The sequence below is a fragment of the Hemibagrus wyckioides genome, linkage group LG01 (genome assembly GCF_019097595.1).
Source record: "Hemibagrus wyckioides isolate EC202008001 linkage group LG01, SWU_Hwy_1.0, whole genome shotgun sequence".
Lineage (NCBI taxonomy): Eukaryota > Metazoa > Chordata > Actinopteri > Siluriformes > Bagridae > Hemibagrus > Hemibagrus wyckioides.
The window spans coordinates 13,654,491-13,677,265 of record NC_080710.1 but is presented as its reverse complement, the minus strand read 5'-3'; the positions used below and the strand labels follow the sequence as shown (position 1 = coordinate 13,677,265).

The following is a 22,775-nucleotide window of genomic DNA, read 5'->3' as shown; positions in this document are numbered from 1 at the left end:
TAGCAGCTGCTGGCACAAGCATCATATTACATGAGCTATATTAGGCTAGAGCTGAGGTTAAAAATGGAAATTGAGAAGGGCAGCTAAAATGAACTTACACATTTTGGGTGCAAAAGTAATCTGTGAGGCTCCTGTCTGAAATAAGCGCTCAGAGCTGAATGTGCAGGGTAAAGCAAGTAGTGCACTTATATTTCAGTGCAGTTTTTTTTTTTTTTTTTTTTAAATCAAGGGCTAACCAGAAAGACAGGAAGTTCCATAAAAGGTTATAGGGGAAGAGGGAGGTTTCAGATAACTCTGAAAATAAGGGGAATTCTAAGTACAAGACATTACACCACAGGAGAGGTGTGTCATGTTTAGTCAGGACATTAGGGGGATTCTGAGAAGGATGTAAATTAGGATTGAAGGATCCTAAGGGCTCAACTTAGAAATAATGGGAAATTGCCAGGAGCTATGCAATTTAATAGAAGGAGGTGCCATATAGCGCCAGGAAAAATAGAAGGGACTTCAGATCCACATTAGATGCCTCATGTAATAACAGGTTTTGCCTGTCACTCAAAAAATTGCATTGCAAAATAAAAAAAAAGTGAAGTCCATCAGTTTATTCATCAGTGCAACCAAAAAAAGAAAGAAAGAAAAAATAAACCACTAGATATGAGCAGTCACATTGTTGGTTGATGCCAGGGTTGCCAAATTAGACTGAAGATTTCCAGCCCAACTACAGCTTAAAACCCGCCCATTTAAAAAAAATACCAGCCCAAAATGCATACTTTTATAACTAATACAATAACAAACAGTCATAACAGTTAATAACTTTGTGATACAAAGACAAGCCGCTAATCAAGAGTGACTGGACAACACCCTCCTGAACCTTACAGGCTTAATTGAACCATTACTTAAAACGTAAACATTACATATTACACTTTATTGTATAGTTCGTTTGAACAGAAAACTAATAAAATATCATGTTCATAGTCAAAAATAAAAACCCGCCAGTTGCATCGAAAACCAGCCCAGATTTTATCAACCCGCCCAATGCACTTTTTCCCGCTGATACGTAACCAAAAGAATCCCAGTTGGGCGTAAAACCGCCTTATCTGGCAACACTGGTTGATGCTAAACATGATTAACTGATTGCTTAGACGTATTCCCGCCCATTGTAGTTCCCGGACTTCGGCGCAAACAGAAAGCAAGATGTACGCATGAGCAAGAATGGTGCGCATGCGCGCTGCAAATCTTGCGCGGAAGGTACTTTTGTAAACTAAACACTGTAATTCAGCGGACTAATGTAAGATTTAAGAAGCATCGTCCTGCACTGGTTAAACCTAGCATCAGCACTATTTTCTGCTGGCATCGACTTTCAGCAAGATAACAGAACCGTTTTCGGGAGCGGAGGTGTGAAGACATGACTTTACAACGGTCTACAGTGGAGTGAGCGTTCTTTAAATAAGAACGTGTTGGAGGTGGTTTATTTTTACGGAGGTTTTGTTTTTCGGTGTCCGAGAGAATGGAGGAAGGAAGAGAATATGTAAGTGCTCCCAAAGAGCTCGCAAACTCTTCCCCCTCTCTCGCTGTGGAGAAAGCGGAGTCGTGTGCGGTTTGCAGAACAAAGCTGAGTTTCAGCTCAGAGCCCAAACTTCTGCCGTGCCTCCACATGATGTGTAAAGCGTGCTCTGTAAACACAAGCGTGGACAACTACGCCAGAGGTAAACATCATGTTCGTGTTATTGACACAGATTCTTAATTATTTCTGTCTAAGCTTTTGTTTAGAAAGTAACCAGCTCTAAAACTCCATGTCTAGCATTCAATTCTAAAACAATTTAGAAAAGCCACCACATGGCTTAGATAGTCTTGTGTTGTTGTTTTACATTCATTTAACTGTGTTTTTTAATTAATGTGTCTGTTATTAATTAACGTGTTATTGTGTCTGTTCTTAATTAACCCTCGTGTTATGTTGCTGGCCAAATTACCCATTTTAAGTTAAAAAAAAAAAGTTAAGTATTTTTTTTCGGTAGGAAACAACTTCTGCTTGGCTTAATTAGTGTAATCAACATATAAAATGAAAATGGTTCATTTCACATATTTGTTCGGGTCAACGTGGAAGCTAAAAGGGGTCAGAGGTTGTCAAATACTATTTGTTTCTTTGCAAACACACACTCCCTATTCTCTTGACCTCATCTGTACAGTGTGACTGTGACTGGAACCTTTTCTGTTCCCGTGGGCAAACTCCACCCACATTGAGTGGACACTCGGCAGGGGAGGGGCAAAACCTATAAAGATTCTCTGCATATGGGAGTCCTATCGTTACATAACATTACACTCTGCGAACAGTGGGGCCTCACTCTGTCTAGGTCCAGCTCACGTTGCCATATATTGTCACATTCCAATACACACACGTTGGACACACTAAGCTACAACAGATCATACATGTACACTACCAGTCAAAAGTTTGGACACACCTTTTAATTCAGTGTTTTTTGTTTAGGGATTTATTTTCTACAATCTAGAACAATACTGGAGATTTCAAAACTATGAAATAACACACATGGACTTAAGTAATCCATATGTAATGACAACAAAAAACAGTCAGTTGTTATTTTAAGACACGAAGGTCAGGTGTTCTGGAATAGTTCTTGCAAGAACAGTATTGTCAAGTGCATTTGCAAAACCCATCAAGCACCATGATGAAACTGGCTCACATGAAGACCATCCCAGGAAAGCAAGACCAAAATTTACCTCTGCTGCAGAGGAGAAGTTCATTTAGAGTTACCAGCCTCAGAAATCACCAATTAACAGCACCTCAGATTAGAGGCGTTATGAAGGCTTTACAGAGCATCAGTAGCAGACATATCTCAATATCAACTGTTCAAAGGACATTATTGTGTATTTCGGCCGCCTTCAGCATTGTTTTACAATGTAGATAGAAATAAACATCAGGAAAAACCATGGAATTAGGTGTGTCCAAACTTTTGACAAAAAATGTCAAACTTGTATTTTATATGTAGTTCTCTACAATGTACATTATAGAAAGTTTTAACATGCATTTCTTATGAAAAACAAGTGAATTATCGTCTTTGAGCCATGATCTGTGAGATGTAAAGAATACCAGTGCACTAAATATTGATTGAAATAATTAGTAATGGAGTTAATAATGAGATATAAACATCAAGTGTTGGGATTTTTTGGTTTCTGACACTTTTGGATAATTAAACATGCCCCAGGATCATTATTTTTGTTCCTGAGAAAAGAACATAACAGGATGGTTAATGTTAATGTATGAATTATTGTGACTTGCTTTCTTTAGTTACAGTGCAACAATGAATTCTAGAAAAAAATAGAATATAATACAACATACTAGACATAATAAACATATAATAAAATATAGTATTCTATGTACTATATCTGTAATATTCTGAATGTCAGTAGTCACATTTTCATTATGGTAGATGCAAAGAATTTTCTGGCCAGGCCAATACTATTGATCTGAAAATTGTGGACAGTGAATTTTGGAATTTTAAAGTCCAGAAAGCAGCTTGGAAAAATAAAATGGATCGGTTTAAATCAGACTGAGGTGTGTGTTAAATGATTATAAAATAGCAAGTTGGAAATGGGTGAGTTTTAGGTGATGAACTGCTACCTGTTTGCTATATAGTGTAAAGTGCTAAAAACTGTGAAGAATGCAGGTTATTTTAAAACATCTAGCTGCAGCAAACATAGTTGAATCTTAACTTGACTTACTACTGCTAAAATAAAGCATTTAATTCCATCAAGTGTTATGTTTTGAATTTCACAGATTGGCTTCTGTGTTTTACATCCCATCTGTTTGATACTAGAATTTCAAGTGAAACATCACAATCTCTATCTGATAAATTTTTGTCACTGGGTCCCTTCAGCTGCCACCAAGTGCTCATCATCTGGCTAAGTAGTATGCAAGCAGTGTTCATATTATTATTCTTGGCCATTTATGACAAAGGTAGCAATAAACAAAATAGTTTTAATTGACCTAAAAAGCTTAATGGTTTCTAGTATTAACTTCGTTTGCATTACTTGACCAGGAGAAGTGTCGCTAATTCACCATCTAAATGAATCCTTTTCATGGTTGGGTTTTCTTCTCATATTTGTAGTATTTTTTGATGCAGGAAGTTTTGGGCTGAATTCCATCATGCTTGCATTTGCATGTTTGAACAAGTTTGCATAAAATATTTTAGCAATAACACACAAAGAGGTGTGCTGTTGTACTGAATACTGAAAACATGTTTGAATAGTTTAAACAATCATGTCATTTATTTGGTTTTCTCGTATTTTAGAATGTCCAGTGTGTGGCCAGTCTTTCTACCCGTCTGAAGTTACAGATTGCTTCATTTTTGAGGACTCTGCCCCTAAGGTAAGCTCATTCATTCAATTTAAGGGTCTTCAGTGTGCCTCTATATCCATGTTGTCTTCTGGAAAATTTTTAAATAAACATTCTGGTGCATTACAAAAGCACAGAAGAACTGTTATTGTGGCTAATATTAGATAACACTAGCATTTAAGTGTCATTACAAAGCTACATGCAGCATTTTTAAACTAAAGTTGTAGTTAAACTGGAACTGTGAATAAAATATTTTGTATTTTAAAGAATGCGTTCAGATAATGAAAACGTCTTGAAAAGCATATTTCGAAAGCATGGCTGTCATGCTTATTTGTTATAAAAATACTGAAAGGAAATATTTTTATTAAACTTTAGGCTTTTTTTTAGTTCTAAAATGTGTTTTTTTTATATTATTTATATCAAGACATCGGCTGCCTACCTTCTGAGATTACTCTGGAAGTCTGCTACTGTCAAATGACCAAAATGGATCAACAAGGAGCAAAGAATTCTGAGGCATAGAACAGAAAAAGAAAGAAAGGGAAAAAGAAAAAGATTTCAGTAAAATGAAGACAGTAAAGTTAAAGTGTATAAAATGAGGTTGGTAAGCTTCACTTTCAGAGGTACCTCGGTGTTTGACCTTAATTCGTTCCAAAAGTCTGGTCAAATACTGATTTGGTTGAAAACCGAATTATTTTTAACCCATAGGAAATAATGTAAAACAAATTAATTTGTTCCAGGCCTCCAAAAATTCCCCATATTAAACCATTTTCCTGCCTTTTTACACATAATTAACAAACCTGTTAAACCTAAATCATAATAACTCTAATATAAGCACAAATGAATGCACATTTATTAAAAACAATTCTCACTTTACCTTAATTTTGAAGACTTTTGGGCATACGGAAGTAGCTGAGGAGGAGGAGGAGGAAGAGAGATTACATCTTGGAAGGGGAGTCCCCTTCCATTATGACAGAGGGCAATTGGTGTTTTTTCTCTTGGTCGTTTTTGACCTCTTTTTTTGTTGCTCACTGGGCTTTCAGAACAGATGACCCACATAAACTGCTTCATCTCTATTGTGTACACCATGGAAAGCGTGTGCGGTCAAAATAGTTCTTTTCAGGTCGGGTCAAACACAGAAAAATATTTAACGAAACTAAAAAGTTGTGTCGAAAATACAGTTCACATTAACATCCGTTCGAATTTTGTTTGAAATGTTGATATTCGTTGCAATCCTGTATGAAACAAGAACCGGCATTTCTGGCGGTCAAGTCTTACACCGTAAATAATTTCATACACCGAGGTCAAATTGACTTGAAAATTCTAACACAGGGGTGGTCAAGGACAGAGGTACCACTGTATTTAATCACTGTGATTCTCAAAGTTAATAAACATTTAACATTGTTGCTTGTGAGGGCAAAGTGATAAATGTTAATATCAGTTTATTTCCAATTATCTGTCATTAAAAAAAAAAAGTCACGGTATGTTTGTGAATTGGCGATTGATTTACATTTACATTTCTGGCATTTGGCAGATGACCTGATCCAGAGCGACGTACAAGAGTGCTTTGAAGTCCCTATCAATGAATAAATGAACACTGGTTCAGTAGGTCACAGACTTAGGATACCATCAGCCTAAAAGCTGTGTTGGTATTTTTTATTTTTTTGTTTTTAAATACAACAATACATAAAACAAACAGGGAAAATAAGAGATAGTTTAAATGTTTCAGAAAGAGGTAGGTCTTCATCCATCATTTGCAGACAGCCAGTGACTCGGCTGTACTGACATCTAGGGGATGTTCATTCCACCACCTCGGTGCCAGAACAAAGAAGAGTCTAGATGTGAAGTGGACAATTTGCATTAAGAGGTAGACCTTCCAGTTCAGCGTTGCAGTCGTCCAGTCTCGTAAAGAGCACATGAGCAGCATGTGTGGATAAAAATGTCAGAATCCTTCTGATATTGTACAGAAGAAACCAACATGAGCATGTGACATTAGCAACATGGGAGGAAAAGGGCAGTTGATTGTACTAGGTTACCCCAAGGTTGCAAGCACTGGTAAATGGCCAGATGCTATGGATCAATTGATGACTGTGGTGAGGAAAGGCAGGAGGTCTTGCGAGATGGTCTGGAGCTTAGTGAAAGGATCCAGAGGGAAGGTGGCAGGATTGCAAGACTTGATGATTTGCAAGATCTCTTTCTGCTGCTATGGTTGAGGGATGTGACAATGGAGGAGTAGGGGAGTCCTGGCTGTGTAATGTAGATCTTCTCAATCTTTTGATTTGCATTAGAGAGAAATTGAGAACATTTGTTAAAATTGTTAACTGATTCTCCAGCCACCAAGCACAACCTAGTTATAGGTTTGCCTCATCACAGTATCAGAAAGCACTGTTTGCGGTGTGAGTAAATGACCTCATCCGGATGTAAATTAATAGTTCCTGTGAATTGCTTGTGAAGGAGAAGGTTGCTTAAAATCAGTTTCATTTTTTCTTTTTCAGTTTCTGTTGTATTTATTCAGTTGTTTGTTTATTCTGTCTGTCTGTAGTGTGGAGGATGTGAAGAATCTGCCCTTACTGGATGGTGTCAGGAGTGTGAGGAAGCTCTGTGTTCAGATTGTGTATCAGCTCATCAGCGTGTGAAGGTGACGCGCAACCATACAGTGATACCACAGGAACCACAATCAGGTCTGTAGATTCAAACTGTGTTCATGTAGAGTTTATTGTTTACTGAAAAAAACAAGCTTTGAACATTTTGTAAGGTGTTGATAAGGTGAACTAGGTACTGTGACGTGTATTTCAAGTATTTTGCAGAGTAGTTTGTAAAACTAGAGTGAAAGTCTAAAATCTTGTAATAGTTTGCACACTTGTAATTTCAGTGGTAAAGGATCTGATAGCATTTGACAAAATATCTGCACCGTGGGAAAAAGTGAGGCTTTGAACTTCAGCACGTTTCAATTTGCAGTTATTCTGAGGTTAACAAAATACTTTGTTTAAGGCTGTTTATTTGCATCTATTGATTGGACACAGACCTAAATTCTGACTTCATATATGGTACAGATTTTAAAAAATGTTCTTCAATTTAAGCATCTTTAACCAATGGTTAATAGCTTCAGATTCAGCTCTATGTCCTGCACATATTGGGAAGGGCATCTAGTGAAGCTCTGCTGTTTACATAAGAGCGGTGTGGTAGTATTTTTGAGCCAGCTTGAGTTTTTGTAAATGTAAAAGACGAGAAGACATCATAAGTGGTTTCAGACAGCACCTACACTATATTGCCAAAAGTATTCGCTCACCCATCCAAATAATCAGAATCAGGTGTTCCAATTCCATGGCCACAGGTGTATAAAATCAAGCACCTAGGCATGTAGACTGTTTTTACAAACATTTGTGAAAGAATGGGTCGCTCTCAGGAGCTCAGTGAATTCCAGCGTGGAACTGTGATAGGATGCCACCTGTGCAACAAATCCAGTCGTGAAATTTCCTCGCTCCTAAATATTCCACAGTCAACTGTCAGCTGTATTATAAGAACGTGGAAGTGTTTGGGAATGACAGCAACTCAGCCACGAAGTGGTAGACCACGTAAACTGACGGAGCGGGGTCAGCGGATGCTGAGGCGCATAGTGCAAAGAGGTCGCCAACTTTCTGCAGAGTCAATCGCTACAGACCTCCAAACTTCATGTGGCCTTCAGATTAGCTCAAGAACAGTGCGCGGAGAGCTTCATGGAATGGGTTTCCATGGCCGAGCAGCTGCATCCAAGCCATACATCACCAAGTGCAATGCAAAGCGTCGGATGCAGTGGTGTAAAGCACGCCGCCACTGGACTCTAGAGCAGTGGAGACGTGTTCTCTGGAGTGACGAATCGTGCTTCTCCATCTGGCAATCTGATGGACGAGTCTGGGTTTGGCGGTTGCCAGGAGAACGGTACTTGTCTGACTGCATTGTGCCAAGTGTAAAGTTTGGTGGAGGGGGGATTATGGTGTGGGGTTGTTTTTCAGGAGCTGGGCTTGGCCCCTTAGTTCCAGTGAAAGGAACTCTGAATGCTTCAGCATACCAAGACATTTTGGACAATTCCATGCTCCCAACTTTGTGGGAACAGTTTGGAGCTGGCCCCTTCCTCTTCCAACTGTGCACCAGTGCACAAAGCAAGGTCCATAAAGACATGGATGACAGAGTCTGGTGTGGATGAACTTGACTGGCCTGCACAGAGTCCTGACCTCAACCCAATAGAACACCTTTGGGATGAATTAGAGCGGAGACTGAGAGCCAGACCTTCTCGTCCAACATCAGTGTGTGACCTCACAAATGCGCTTCTGGAAGAATGGTCAAAAATTCCCATAAACACACTCCTAAACCTTGTGGACAGCCTTCCCAGAAGAGTTGAAGCTGTTATAGCTGCAAAGGGTGGACCGACGTCATATTGAACCCTATGGATTAGGAATGGGATGTCACTTAAGTTCATATGCGAGTCAAGGCAGGTGAGCGAATACTTTTGGCAATATAGTGTATGTTTACTGGTGTAATAGTGTAAGGTTTTACAAGACTGATGTGATTGAGTGCACCTGTTAAGCATGAGTAGGCTTTGAGCAGCCTGCAAAGTAACAGTAACAGCATTAGTTTGGCAACCTTTGTCATAAAAAGGTGCAGTTTGAACTGCGGCATCAACAGTAGCTCTGATAAAGTTGAAGTTGAGGTCAAGGGCAGGTTGACCGCTCACAGTAGTGTTGGTTCCTTGAGAAAAGGAAATCAGAGGGCATGCTTTGTAGAAGCACGTGAATAAATGCTTGAAGTAAGTCAAGCTCAGAACGGGTCAAAGCTATGTAATGCAAGAATGCACTCCTTAGCTATAAACTTAAAATATAATAAGGGAAAGAACAGTCTCAAACATGATGTCTCTTCAAACATGAATGAGAATGATTAGGTAGGTGGTACGTGTCAAAGTAACATCCACATGGATGGCGGGACCCAAGGTTTCCCAGCATTGCCTAAAGCATGACGCTGCCTCAGTCGGCTTGCGTTCTTCCCATAGTGCATCCTGGTATCATGTGTTCCCCAGGTAATCGACACACACGTACCCGGCCATCCACGTTTTGTAAAAGAAAACGTGGTTGATCAGATCAGGTCATCTTCTTCCATTGCTCTGTGGTCCAATTCTGATGCTCACATGCCCGCTTTTGGCCATGCACAGAGGTCAGCATGGGCACCCTGACTGGTCTGCGGCTATGCAGCAACAAACTGCGATGCACTGTGTATTCTGACACTTTTCTATCAGACCCAGCATTAAGTTCTACAGCAATCTGAGCAACAGTAGCTCGTCTGTTGGATTAGATCACATGGGCCAGCCTTCGCTCCCCACATGCATCACTGAGGGGATCTCCTGTGCTCAGCCCTCTTCAGATCACCCCACAGATTTTCAATCAAATTCAGTTCTGGGCTCTGGTTGGGCCATTCCAAAACTTTAATCTTCTTCTGGTGAAACCATTCTTTTGTTGATTTGGATGTATGCTTTGAGTCATTGTCATGCCGAAAGATGAAGCAGAAGCCTGATGGTTTTGTGCCAGGATTGTCTGGTATTTGGAACTGTTCATAATTCCTTCCACCTTGACTAAGGCCCCAGTTCCAGCTGAAGAAAAACAGCCCCAAAGCATGATCATGCCATTACCATGCTTCACTGTGGGTATGGTGTTCTTTTGGTGATGTGCAGTGTTGTTTTTTTGCGCCAAACATTTCTTTTGGAATTATGGTTGAAGAGTTCAACCTTTGTTTCATCAGACCATAACACATTTCCCCACATTTTGGGTGACTTCAAATGTGTTTCTGCAAAATCTAGCCGAGTTTGAATGTCTTTCTTTGTAAGAAAAGGCTTCTGTCTTGCCAGCCTACCCCATAGCCCAGACTTGAAGAATACGAGATGTTACATGTACTACACAGCCAGTACTTGCCAGAAATTAGTACAGCTCCTTTAATGTTGCTGTAGGTCTCTTGGCTGCCTCCCTGACCAGTTTTCATCCTGTCTTGTCAACAATTTTAGAGAGACATCCAGTTCTTAGTAATGTTACTGTTGAACCATATTTTCTTCACTTGATGATGACCGTCTTCACTGTGTTCCATGCTACATCTAATGCCTTGGAAATTCTTTTGTACCCTTCTCCTGACTGAAACCTTTTAACAGTGAGATCCCTCTGATGCTTTGAAAGCTCTCTGCGGACCATGGCTTTTGCTGTGAGATGCTACTATGAAAATGTCAGGAAAAGCCTACTAGAACAGCTGAATTTATTTGGGGTTAATCAGAGGCACTTAAAATGATGGCAGGTGTGCACAGACTCCTATTTAACATGAGTTTGAATGTGATTGCTTAATTCTGAACACAGCCACATCCCCAGTTATAAGAGGGTATGCACACTTATGCAACCACATTATTTTAGTTTTTTCTTTTTACTCCACCCACTAAAAGTTTTCAGTTTGTTTTTCAATTGAGTTGTACAGGTTATAGACAGGTCACATTAAAGGTGGAAAAAGGTCTGAAATGATTTATATTGGTCTCATTTTTTTTTATATATATATATCACAGAAACCTGGCATTTCAACAGGGCTGTGTAGACTTTTTTTATCCACTGTATATGTGTGTGTGTATATATGTATATATATATATATATATATATATAGATAGATAGATAGATAGATAGATAGATAGAGAGAGAGAGAGAGAGAGAGAGAGAGAGAGAGTTTTAGCTGACGTCATCATGGAAGATAGGGAATAGAAGAATATAAGGATAGGAGAATATAAGATATATAAGAATAATATATAAGAATAATATAAGAATATAAGAAAGAATATAAGGATAGGAGCTGAGAGCCAGAGGTTGTCAAGATGTTCAATTAACCAAGTAATTACGTATAATAAGTGCTGATTGCAATAAACTATATATCTGCTTTTATCCAGTTTGTATAATTGTTTTTTCTTTACTTTTAATCTGTTTGACTTGGCTCTCGTGGTCAATGTGGTGGTGGAGTCAGAAGGATTAGCTTTTCTTTTTAAAAAGTTACCACAGCGGTCATTTGTTTACATTTGAAAGTGAATTTGAAATATAATTTATATTTCAATTATTTAGTATTATTTAGTATTCTGAAGCAGTATAATTATACATAATGGAATAATGCTGTATATTATCTGGTACTCCTTTACATTAGCACTTTACTAGGCATCTACATCTCATTTTTGCATTATGTTGTACGTATGAACTAGGGCCTAAACATCTACAGAGAGCCTATTGGACAGAAATCCCGGTGGAAACCGTAGAAAACATTTCTTCGTGTGCCTTGTGATCTAACAGGATTTTTCAGTGCACACATTTGCATAGGTTTTCTTGGTAGATGTGCATTGGTTAGTTTGTAATATGGGTTGTAATACATTGTATGTATTTAGCATGCTCTCATATGTGACCCTGTCATCTTTACTTGAATAACCATATAAATTTAAAAGTCATGACATGCTGTTGTACAATATAGACAAACTGTTTCACTCACTCCCTCTTTTGTGTGTTATAAATGATCATATGTTTCTAAATAAACTCCAGAAGACTTCCTCTTCAACACAGACTTCCTCTTGATCAGAATCAAACCCGAGAATTCTTTCAGGGTCATTGTGCCTCAAACGTAGGCTCATGGCATGACCACTGGTGTGTTCTATTATACACACATTTGGAGGTCTAGGATAGCACAGACTCGAACTGGTGCCTGATGTGAGTCAAGACTAAAAACTAAAACTCTTTTCTTTAGAGTCTTACTCAAGGAATCTTAGTGAATGTGGTCAGACAGACTACACACTGGTCATTTCAATGCTCTGAATAGCAGAATATTCAATGTTTAGCACACAAAGCACAACTCTAAACCTACAGAAACTTTCTTGTGAATCTATTAATGTGTCTTTGAAACAAGTCAGCCATTTAACCTCAGTCCTGCTGTATATAAGTATAAGTAAATAAAAGAAACAAGAAAACTGGTATGTGGTTTGGTGAATATAAAAACTGATTCAATTGTACATTTTCTAAGAGTGCCTTCAAGTATATAAAATGAAAATTGAAGGGATTAAAAGTAATGTGATATTTAATATGTACTGTATTAGGGTATTAATAGGGTAATATTTAATAAAGCTCATGATTTAATTAAACATGGTTTGTTTGCTTTATATATTTTTCTTCTCTAGGCTTGAGTACAAGCTTGCGCTGTACTTCACACAAACAGGAGCAACTCAAGTTCTTCTGTGTCACCTGTGATCAGCTCACCTGTAGAGACTGTCAGTTGATTGACCACAGAAACCACAGGTACTCTTTGGAAACATCTTTGCAATGTGCATGATATGGTTCATCTAATAGAATTCTTAGGTTTTAGTGAAACAGTTTGCTTATTAAAACTGTTTAAACCACACTCAGCAACAAAAACTATTATGTACTATCACGGAACAGTGTCCGTGCATGTTACCTTTTTATTTTTATACCTTTTTTGTAGAATACTTCATAAAATAATTGTTACTGTGCTACTACTACTACTACTAATAATAATATTTTGCTGCCTCTCATCTCTTAAGGGCACTCAGTTTCACAAATCTCTGGAAAAGCATGTGTTAGCCCTCACCTGTTTGCTAGATGTTATAGGGGAATATGGGAATTGGTGAAATTATTCAATAATAAAATAAATAATACCTGCTGGAGAAACCTTGACACAAAGATCACATTCACATAAAGTCTGCAGGATCCCCTAGTCATGAGACCCTGCAGATCATACTGGAAAGGGGTGAGGAAAAGGTATTATGAAATATATCAATATATAATATATGATTGTATATGATTATCTGTCATTGACCATGATCAAGCCATCTTATAGGTCTTACCAAATGCAAGATACAGAGTTCAGCTGCAGTGCCAGTCAGGTGGCCTTATATTCACATGTAGTATGGCCCCAGAACTGAAATTTCATGATTAGATGGTGTAAGAACTTTTCTGTAACCTAACATCTAATGTATGTCCTTTCCTATCAAGTCATAAACCACACCAAAAAGGTCAATAAAGGGTTTGCGAGGACACTTCATTTCTTTCTGTCTGAGATGCTCATAAACCACCACTTGAAGCTTATGTGAGGTTATCTGCAAGAAAGACTATCACTAAAAACTCTTTTGTTTTAAAAACACGTCAGTTTTTGACTCATAATTCTGGCTGATTTCCCCTCTAGCTTACCAAGTCTCAACAGCTGTAAGACATACAGAGTGAGTCAGAAAGGTCCAGTCCATGAAAACTATGGCCGTAGTCCTGTTTGCTAAAAGAAGTGACAGATTTGTGTAATAAAGTTTTAAAATTTTCAGGCTATTAGATATGATGATTCTGAGTGATTCAAGATTCCATGGAAAAAAGGTTTGAGATTTTCACAGAAGTGGAAAAGGGCATTTAGGACATTTAAGCATGTTTTTTTCTTGTTGTGGTCTGTTGATGTTTTTTTGTGGCCAGCTGTGACTGCAAGTTTCTTTAAAATCCTCTTTGATGGTTTGTGGTATGGCATGCCTGATCTCTAGCACATCCATTGCTGCTACTTTTTTTGTCTATTTGTCAGTTTTTTGTTTCTGGAAGAAGCAGTGTTTTCTCATAAAGAACAGCTCATGAAGCTGCTGGACAACATCTGTGAGCAGAAAAACGGTGTGCGGTCCAGTATGCAGGATCTGGATGGAAGGTAATACTTAGTATTATGTTATTCTATATGATGTCATTGTCATTATAAACAGACCAGGCATAACATTATGACCACCTGCCTAATATTGTGTTGGTCCCCATTTTGCTGTCAAAACAGCTCTGACCCATCATGTACTGTGTATTCCGACACCTGTCAATTAGAACCAGCATTAATTTCTGTAGTAATTAGAGCAACAGTAGCTCGTCTGTTGGATCGGATCACACGGGCCAGCCTTCGCTCCCCACATGCATCAATGACCCTTGGCCACCCATGAGCCTGTCGCCGGTTCAACACTGTTCCTTCCTTGGACCACTTTTGATAGATACTGATCACTGCAGACCGGGAACACCCCACAAGAGCTGCAGTTTTGGAGATGCTCTGATCCAGTCATCTAGCCATCACAGTTTGGTCCTTGTCAAACTCACTCAAATCCTTACTCTTGGCCATTTTTCCTGCTTTTAACACATCAACTTTGAGGACAAAATGTTCACTTGCTGCCTAATATATCCCACCCATTAAAAGGTGCCATGATGAGGAGATCATCAGTGTTATTCACTTAACCTGTCAGTGTGTCGGAACTCAGAGCCCCCTCCGAGTGGACATATCACAGGGTGGAATTTTTGTTTGTATCTATTTCTCTTAGCTTTCCCAATGACCTCCACAATCTATAAAACTTAGCCGAAATAAGAGATCTCAGTCAACAGATGAGAAGAAGCAGGTTTCTTTATTCAGCCATGCAGTCAACAACATGCATATCTGAAGAGAGCAGCTGGTCTCTCCAACCCCGAAAAAGTCCCCTCTACTTATACCCCAGGCGCCCCGGGGCGCCTCCTTTTCTCTAATTTAAATATTTCCAGCAATTTCCCATTATATTCAGTGTATGGCTACTTTAGTCCCTCCTTCCTTAGTTTACATACGTTTCCCAGTTCCCATTATTTTCGCATTTGTCCCGATACCGCCCCTAAATTGATACCATCCTCCCCTCGATGACGTCAATTTTCCTCCTCTCCAGTTCCCCTTATTTTTAGGCTAAGTCAACAATTTTTAGAAAAAATTGGCGCTTACTTATAGGCGCCACTTCCTTATTGACTTCATTTGACCGTCACCTCTTAAAGGTGCTTCCTCGGCTCATCCTGACCTCGCGCGTTGCCCTCCACAACAATGTGTAAGTACCTTGCTCTCTTCCTCCATGTCATGATGACTTTTCCCTCTACCTACTTGATCTAAGTTTTATTTACTATTTTTAAAATAAGCTGTGCCATTAAGCTGCCTCATATCCTTTTCTCTTTTCATCACTGTTGGTTGCTAGTATTCCAATGCTATTGTCTCCTCTACCCGCCTATCACTGTCATGTCACAGTGACCTGGCCTACTTCCCACACGGTGTTCCTTTTGCCTTAGTACACGCTCTCTTTTGCTGACTACATAGTCACGCAATATGCACTTCACTCATCTTCACTCATCTCTTCCCATTTCCCATTATTTTTCCTAGCTCAGTCAGCCCGCCGCGCTATCTTCCGGAGAAGTCCCAGGGGTGCTCTGCGACGCTATCGCCAGTATCAGCTATCCTGTCTGGCCATTGAACTTACTGGTTTCCTGGAGCACCTATCTGAATCCTCTATTCCTGAGTCTCCTTACCTCGCTCACCATATCGTGAGAGATACCGTCTGTCTTGATCAGAGCACCCAATTTCACCCCACAACCTGTGATCAGTCTACTCAGACCTTCTACTGGCATTGGACACGCACCACCTCCCAGGGCATCCAGACTGAGGATTTCCCTGTTGAGACTTCCTCTAATGATTCTTCCTCTGACACTTCCTCATCTCCTAATTCTCCTGACATTCCCCAACTTTCTCCTGAATTTGTGCCTATGCCTTACAGTGTTCATGATATTCCTCAGTCTTCTCCTGACTATTCGCCCCCAACTTCTCCCACTGATTACTCTCCAACTTCTCCTCAGGATCCCGAGATTCCGTCTTCTACAACTGACCCTCCGGTCCCACTGATCCCATTGGATAGGCTGGCTGACTGAGTTGTAACTCCTAATGTTTCAATAAATCTCTCCTCTTTTCTGTTTCTTCAGTCCCAGTGTGGTTATTACGCTAGCATGCTGCCATTAATAATTCTGCATGATTATTATAAAGACTATGAGGCTATATCTTATATATATTATATTATATTATATTATTATAGTTATTATTAATCAAAGTTAACTACTTAATCAATGGCTAAATAATTCTTGATAGATACACACTACTCTTAGGCAGAATATTGCTAAGTCAGAGCTTAGAGCATTGAGTAAATTATTACTTAAGCTACTTTTAAAGCTAGGTATATAATTCAAAGCTGGGTATATTATTTTTTTCTCCAACAAGTGCTCATAATGTTATGCCTGATCGATGTAGATCAGCTTTATTCCACAGAATCAAATGTATACATTTTTAATATTAAAAATTGTGTGCTTTGGTGAAAAAACAAAAAGTGGTCAAGTAAATAATAAGTAATATAGGGAAAACACTTGCTACATATGTTTTATTGTATAAATACTGTATTATTGTATTTATGTGCTTATAATGTAATTAACACATTCTTTCAGGCTGCTGACTGAACACTAAATGATTAACATGTCATAAAAAGGTTTGCCTTAAAGCAAAACCATCTTAGACAAATATTGGAAGAGATATGAGAATACTCTGTGAATGATTATGAGCTTTGTTATCATGTATGCTTGTGTCAATTTGGGAAATGTTTTGAATAACAAAAAATGATTACCAGTCAACTAATTTTACGTTTTTTTGAGGTAGATTGAATGACCTAAAGGAATTAAAAGCATCATCAGAGAAGCAACTGCAAAGAGTGCTACGCTCCCTGTATATTTCTTTGGTGTTACGATGTCAACAACTGTCTAAGGAATTGGTGGTAATTGCACTTCTATAATTGCGTCTGATTTCACCTTTCATGTTTCAACATAATTAGTCAGTTGCTCATTCAGTCTGGCAGTCAGTTGTTCAGTTGGTCAAAGAACTAGAAAAACAATATAATACAATATTAAGATTCTATTATTCAGTGTATTTACATAATCTAAACATCACATAGCTATCTTTAAGTGAATTTGCCAAAGACAGTTGTTTAAGGACACTGTGCTTCCTGGATTTTGTGTGTGTGTGTGTGTGTGTGTGTGAGAGAGAGAGAGAGAGAGAGAGAGAGAGACAGACTGAAACTCTAATGCAGAGCTCAAATAAATCATTTGGCATTTTTGGTTCTTTAAAGGGTTTGTGTGATGAGGAGGAGAAGAGTCTGAAGGTGATTATGATGAGTCTGAAAAAGCTGGAGGACAGTCAAGAGTACATCACTGCCTTCCTTCATAAAATACTGAGCACTGAGGGGCACTGTGCCCTACGACACAAGATACAAGTAAGCATGTTTTTTATTCTACCATGATTTGACTATTACATTAAAACAAAAGTGCCTGGTGTGACTCTTAACTGGATAAAAGAAAATGTGCTAGTGAACTTGGTGTCTTTTTATAGTCTGATGTTGAATTTAGGCAGAATGCATCTCTGCTTCCTCATTAGATTGAGAAATGCGCACAGAGGGTTCTGTCACAGAAAAAACATCTGCCTGATACCGTGATTCAACTTTCGCTCGCACTCAATGAACACATATGCAATATTATTAAGAATTTTGGTAAGCAATTAATTTCTTTAATGTTTATTATCTCTGCTAAACATAACATTATTATTGTATTTTCTTGTATGTTAACCCTGGCTATTAGTCTTTAAACTTTGGTTTGGTAAAATTAGCATTCATGTATAGCTTTTGATTCAGTTGGGTTAGAAATTGTTTTTTATTTGTTTGTTTATTCATTATTTTTCTTTCTCAAGGCACTTTGAAGGTGACCCGAGTTCCTCCTCCTGCCAAAGGAAAATACAGCAATGGCAATAAACCTAAAAATACACCCAAAGATACAGACAAACGGTCCTCAGGATTAAATTCAGAATCTGGTGCAACATCTACTCAGGCTACAGCATCTTCAATGTCCCAGGCTGCTTCTGATCTTCCTCAGTGTGGACAGTTTGAGTCAGGCTCATCAAAACCAGTGCAACCCACCCAAGGCTTAATAGACACTATGAGCCATTCTAGTTCTTCTGTCTCCCATACCTTTGCTCCTCCCCAAAACACTAAGAGCAATATGAGTCAGTATGTAGTTACACAGACGGGCCAGCATTTACCTGCGCCCGTGCCACCTCAAGCCTCACAGTTGCGGCAGGTCTTCAGAAGTCTGCCTCACCAGACTGTTTCAAAGATTATTCCCTCAAATCGTCCTCAACGTAATATTGTTCCTAAGGTTTTGTTACCACAGTCTCATTCTGGTGCTGTCCTCGCTGCTCTTCCTGGCCTTACTTCTTGTCCCCCTGTCTTAGTCCAGACATCCTCAACCCAGTCTTCACATTCAAGTAGCATAACCAACACAGCCAACCATTCTCTTAGCAGTAACCAGTTTGTTCCCTCTCTTATCACATTAGCTCCTTTTGCTCAGTCTAGTCAGGCCATGTCTAACCCTAAGCCATCTACTTTAAATTCTTCATCTAAACAAACACAGAAAAGCATTCCTCATTCTCAGACAGCTTCTGGTCAAGCTTTCCCATTTCAAACTGCACCCACCAACAATTTGCTTCATTACTCTCCAGCCGTCTCTTTTACTCAGACTGTCAATGTGCAGCCTTCTCCGTCTGCTGGTACTCAATCCAGTCGTTTACTCACTCTGCTTACCAAAGTACCAAACGACACTGCTTCTCTCAACTCCAGAAAAGAATGGAAATTCTACCATTACATTCCTGTCTTGACTGTAAATAAGGGCACCACTCTTACCTGTGCACCACAGCCAGTTCCAGGGCTCACCACTGTTCCAGGCAGTAGTAATAAAGATGTGGAACCCCCAGCGCCAAGCACACCTCCACTCCCTGCTGCTCCAATTCCCAGTGCACACAGTAATGCAGGTCTAATAGAGTGTGGCACTCAGACGATCCAAATGCCAAAATGTGAGCTCCCAGTGAAGGCTCTGGCTGATTCTGTTTGTGAGGGAGATATGAGTGTTTACATCAGGTCTTCTCCCATTGCTGAGGAGTCAGACAGTAATCTACCTACTTCCACTGTGCCAGAAAAAGACACAAGAGCCAGAGAAGACTCAGCAGTGCATCCCCTTTCCACTTCCTCGATCAAGGACTGCCCTACTAACCAGACCCTGGCAGAGCAATCTAAATTGCCACTCAAGAGTATATCGACTCTAGCCTCCACAGAAAGCCCCTCAACTAAGCACTGGCTTATAGGCCTGCCATCAACCTTCAGAGAGATTCTTTCTGGTGAAAAAAAAGTGCTTCCTGAGGATGTTTGCTCCAGATCAGCCTTAGAACATGCATCTGTCCATAATTCAAAGGTTATAAATCTTAATAATAACTTCTTTTAAGGCAGCATGTAATATTGAATCATGTGATTGTAATAGCCATTTTAATTGACTTAAGTAATTTTTTTCTGTTCTTCTAGCAGGACGAGGAGAATACTGATTATAGTGATTCTGAATCGGTGAAAGGGATGGATGACTTGAAGGGTGAGGCTATTTTTCATACATACCACTATCAGTGGAAAAAATCTGATTTTCATTGGTATATGTTTTTTTGCTGCACTTATCTTTATTTCTTGTTCTTTCAATTTCTTTCAGAGGAACCCGTATTAAGACAGGACAGCAATAAGTATGTTTGCTTTCTGTCAGAATTATTTTTGACAAAGCTCTTGACAAGCATGTCCACCTTGCACCTAATTACTATCTTCTTTTAGCAGGACTCTGCTTGTATCACTGGACCGGTTGCCGATCTCAGGATCTTCTCTGTCTCGATTTCAAATAGCTCCCGGTAGCCAAAAGGATGAAATTTTGCTTCAGGAGATTGAAGAAAACCAGGTATGCCCTGCATTCAGCTGTGTGTTTGTAAAGATATATTATAGCACAGCTCATGCATACATTTTTCCCCTTAAGTGATAGACTTTGATTCTGAGTGTAATCACTGCAATCATGAATTAATTTCACAGATTGGATACAGCCACAAACACATACTTCTACATTATTCTTAAACAAAATTTCAGTCAACGTTAAGCTCATCATGCTGCTCTTACAGTCAATCCAGAGATGTTTCAGGATAGCTGCACCCCCAGCTGCTGCTTCACCTTCACAGTCTGGCAGTTCTGAGTGTTCTCTGCAGGTTGATGTACTGGACTGTGCTGTGTGTCTCTCTGCCGGAGCCTCACTGCAGTGTGCAGAATGTAGTAGAACCTTCCACACCAGCTGCCACGTGCCACCAATTATTTTCAATCCCACGTATGTTGACCATTTTGCTCTAGGGTTACATCCATAGATTTACAGTATTTAAAAGGCTCTAGTAATGGCATCTTATTATGAATGCTAATTACAGCAACCTTAAGAGATGCTTCAAGCCCAAAGCAGAGTGACATTTCACTGATTCATAGTGCTATGTGCTTTGCAAATTCTAAGAAGCTAGTTATTTAGTCCAAAAAAATTGCGTTTTTTATGTTCTGTACAGTGCAATGTGGGTATGCTCCATGTGCCAGGATCTGTTGGATGATACTGACCCATTCAGGTGCAACAGACTTGAGGAGCCGTACCTAAGTCTCCCGGACCAGAGAGTAAAATTTTAAACACTTCCCACATACTTAAATACAAACACTCAAAACCACCAACTGTCACAAATTAACAATTTGTGTTTGAGTCATAAAATTAAATGCATACATAAATGTAATTTTTGCTCAAGCCTTCCCTTTCATTTTTTCTCCCAGCGCTGTGAACAACTTTTGCTCACTCTTATGTGTGAAGAACATAGCTACCTGCTCTACAGATGTATTAAGGTATGAACGGTGCTTCACTTATTTAAGCTCACAACTGTCATATGATTTGTATGTGTCATTTACATACTTTCCTGCCAATTGAGAATTGTTTTGTCTACCCCTAAAGCAACCTGCAAGTTGTGTGGAATTTAGCTTAATTATTGGACGACTGTTGGGAAAATGCAACCCTCCATACCGCTCAGCAGCTGAAATGGTTTCAGACCTCTGGGCGCTTTTTCACAATTTGTCATTAAATCCCAAGGTAAGAAAATATATTTATGAGGCCTTTTGTGTGTAAAGCATTTGATAATTTTCCAGTAGTAACGGCATGATTTGAAGTATTCTGGTGTTATAATACAGCTGTTTGCTAATTATAATTTATTTTAATTAAAGAATGTCAGTTTAATGATTAATTTCTTGAAACATCTATGGAACAGGTTAGGTGCATCACTTATCTGATAACAGCTATAAACAGTCACTACATCACCAGTTTTTTTTCTAGTCTCTAATAAGACTAAGACAACACAGAGCATTGTGTTCCAAAAAAAACTGGAACATATTCTGAAAACATTCCTGTAGTGAAAAAATTAAATAAACTGTTTTACCTTTGACTGTTGCATTGGCACTGGTGAATTTTTCCACAAATTCTAAATGATGCTTATTCTTTTAATGGAAATCTTAACCATATTGGTGTTATGCACATTTAACAAAAAATCATTTTATGTGGAACATCCACAATACTAATCTCTGTGTAAATTATTACTATTGAGCTGAAAAAGTATCGGAAGAAGTACATAAAAATGCAACACCAGTTAAAAATAAACAATGCTGTGGTATACTCTGATCAGGCATAACATTATGAGCAGTAAGAGGTGAAGTGAATAACACTGATGATCTCCTCATCATGGCACCTGTTAGTGGGTGGGATATATTAGGCAGCAAGTGAACATTTTGTCCTCAAAGTTGATGTGTTAGAAGCAGGAAAAATGGGCAAGCATAAGGATTTGAGCGAGTTTGACTAGGCAGAAATTGTGAATATTAGTCAGGTGGTCATAATGTCATGCCTGGTTGGTGTATAAGCTTTATTAATGACCATAGGCTATAGAAATGAATCGTGCTGATAAATACTAATTTGAATCCGTTTCATTCATATCACATGTTCAAAATATTTCTGTGCAGAAAAAAGACTTGGTTTTCAAGCTTCAAAGCTCATTCCAGCAGAGACTGAGCATATCATTTGGGAAAAGCCTCCATGCCTCTCTGCTGAGACCTCTGAGCAGTGAAGACCACAGGGGGGCACCAGAGACTGAGCCAGACCGACAAAAGGCCAAAAATACTTTAAAGAGGATGGGAGCATTTTTAGCTGCAAACTGTACTCTAGTTCCAAAGAAGTCCCGCAGCGAGGATACATAAAGGAACTGCAGTATTTTGGAAGGAAAGAGGATTAGTTTTTCAGTTTTATTTATGATGTATGATAGCTGGATTGCCACAGGGAATAAAAGCCTAGGTTCTACATTTTGTTGACTTGCAGAAGAACCTGTTTCTATGTGTATAGAGTTTCAAATCAAACCAATATATACCAGTTAAAAACTGACAGGTTGAATGTACGACATGTATATTGGTGTATTTATTTTTCTTTTTGTTGTTTAATTAGGAAATAAAAATTTTTCTACATGCTAAATCCATCTTTTGCCTACATTATTTATGTAGCATGTCTATTTTAGTGTAACATTGACAAGACCCTTAATTAATAAAAATGAAATAAACATAAGAACCATGGGAATGATTTTCTCTATTCTTAGTACACCGTGTTGCTTGGTG

General features: G+C 38.9%; 1 protein-coding gene across 6 annotated transcripts; it reads left to right on the top strand.

Moving 5' to 3' along the window:
* Nucleotides 1-1,201: 1,201 nt before the first annotated feature.
* On the top strand, nucleotides 1,202-22,615 carry trim33l (tripartite motif containing 33, like). 6 transcript variants are annotated; one of them, XM_058391385.1, is made up of 17 exons: nucleotides 1,204-1,703; nucleotides 4,305-4,381; nucleotides 6,888-7,026; nucleotides 12,546-12,663; nucleotides 13,943-14,059; nucleotides 16,865-16,979; nucleotides 17,331-17,474; nucleotides 17,636-17,747; nucleotides 17,945-19,497; nucleotides 19,608-19,668; nucleotides 19,780-19,810; nucleotides 19,899-20,016; nucleotides 20,231-20,430; nucleotides 20,654-20,756; nucleotides 20,907-20,975; nucleotides 21,082-21,216; nucleotides 22,134-22,615. In XM_058391385.1, the coding sequence occupies exons 1-17, from the start codon at nucleotides 1,505-1,507 to the stop codon at nucleotides 22,365-22,367; spliced, it is 3,525 nt and encodes a 1,174-aa protein (XP_058247368.1). In that variant the 5' UTR covers nucleotides 1,204-1,504; the 3' UTR covers nucleotides 22,368-22,615. The 6 variants fall into 6 exon arrangements, with proteins under 6 accessions (XP_058247385.1, XP_058247377.1, XP_058247368.1 ...); XM_058391380.1 differs by having other exon boundaries at nucleotides 19,896-20,016; XM_058391370.1 differs by having other exon boundaries at nucleotides 1,205-1,703; nucleotides 19,605-19,668; nucleotides 22,134-22,614.
* The last annotated feature ends 160 nt before the right edge of the window (nucleotides 22,616-22,775 follow it).

Bases quoted from the DNA above. Each gene is read 5' to 3' on its own strand.
- trim33l (XM_058391363.1), top strand. From the start codon at position 1,505: ATGGAGGAAGGAAGAGAATATGTAAGTGCTCCCAAAGAGCTCGCAAAC. The intron at 19,669-19,779 runs GTGAGGCTATTT...AATTTCTTTCAG, and splicing joins AGGGATGGATGACTTGAAGG to AGGAACCCGTATTAAGACAG. The intron at 20,757-20,906 runs GTAAAATTTTAA...TTTTTCTCCCAG, and splicing joins TAAGTCTCCCGGACCAGAGA to CGCTGTGAACAACTTTTGCT.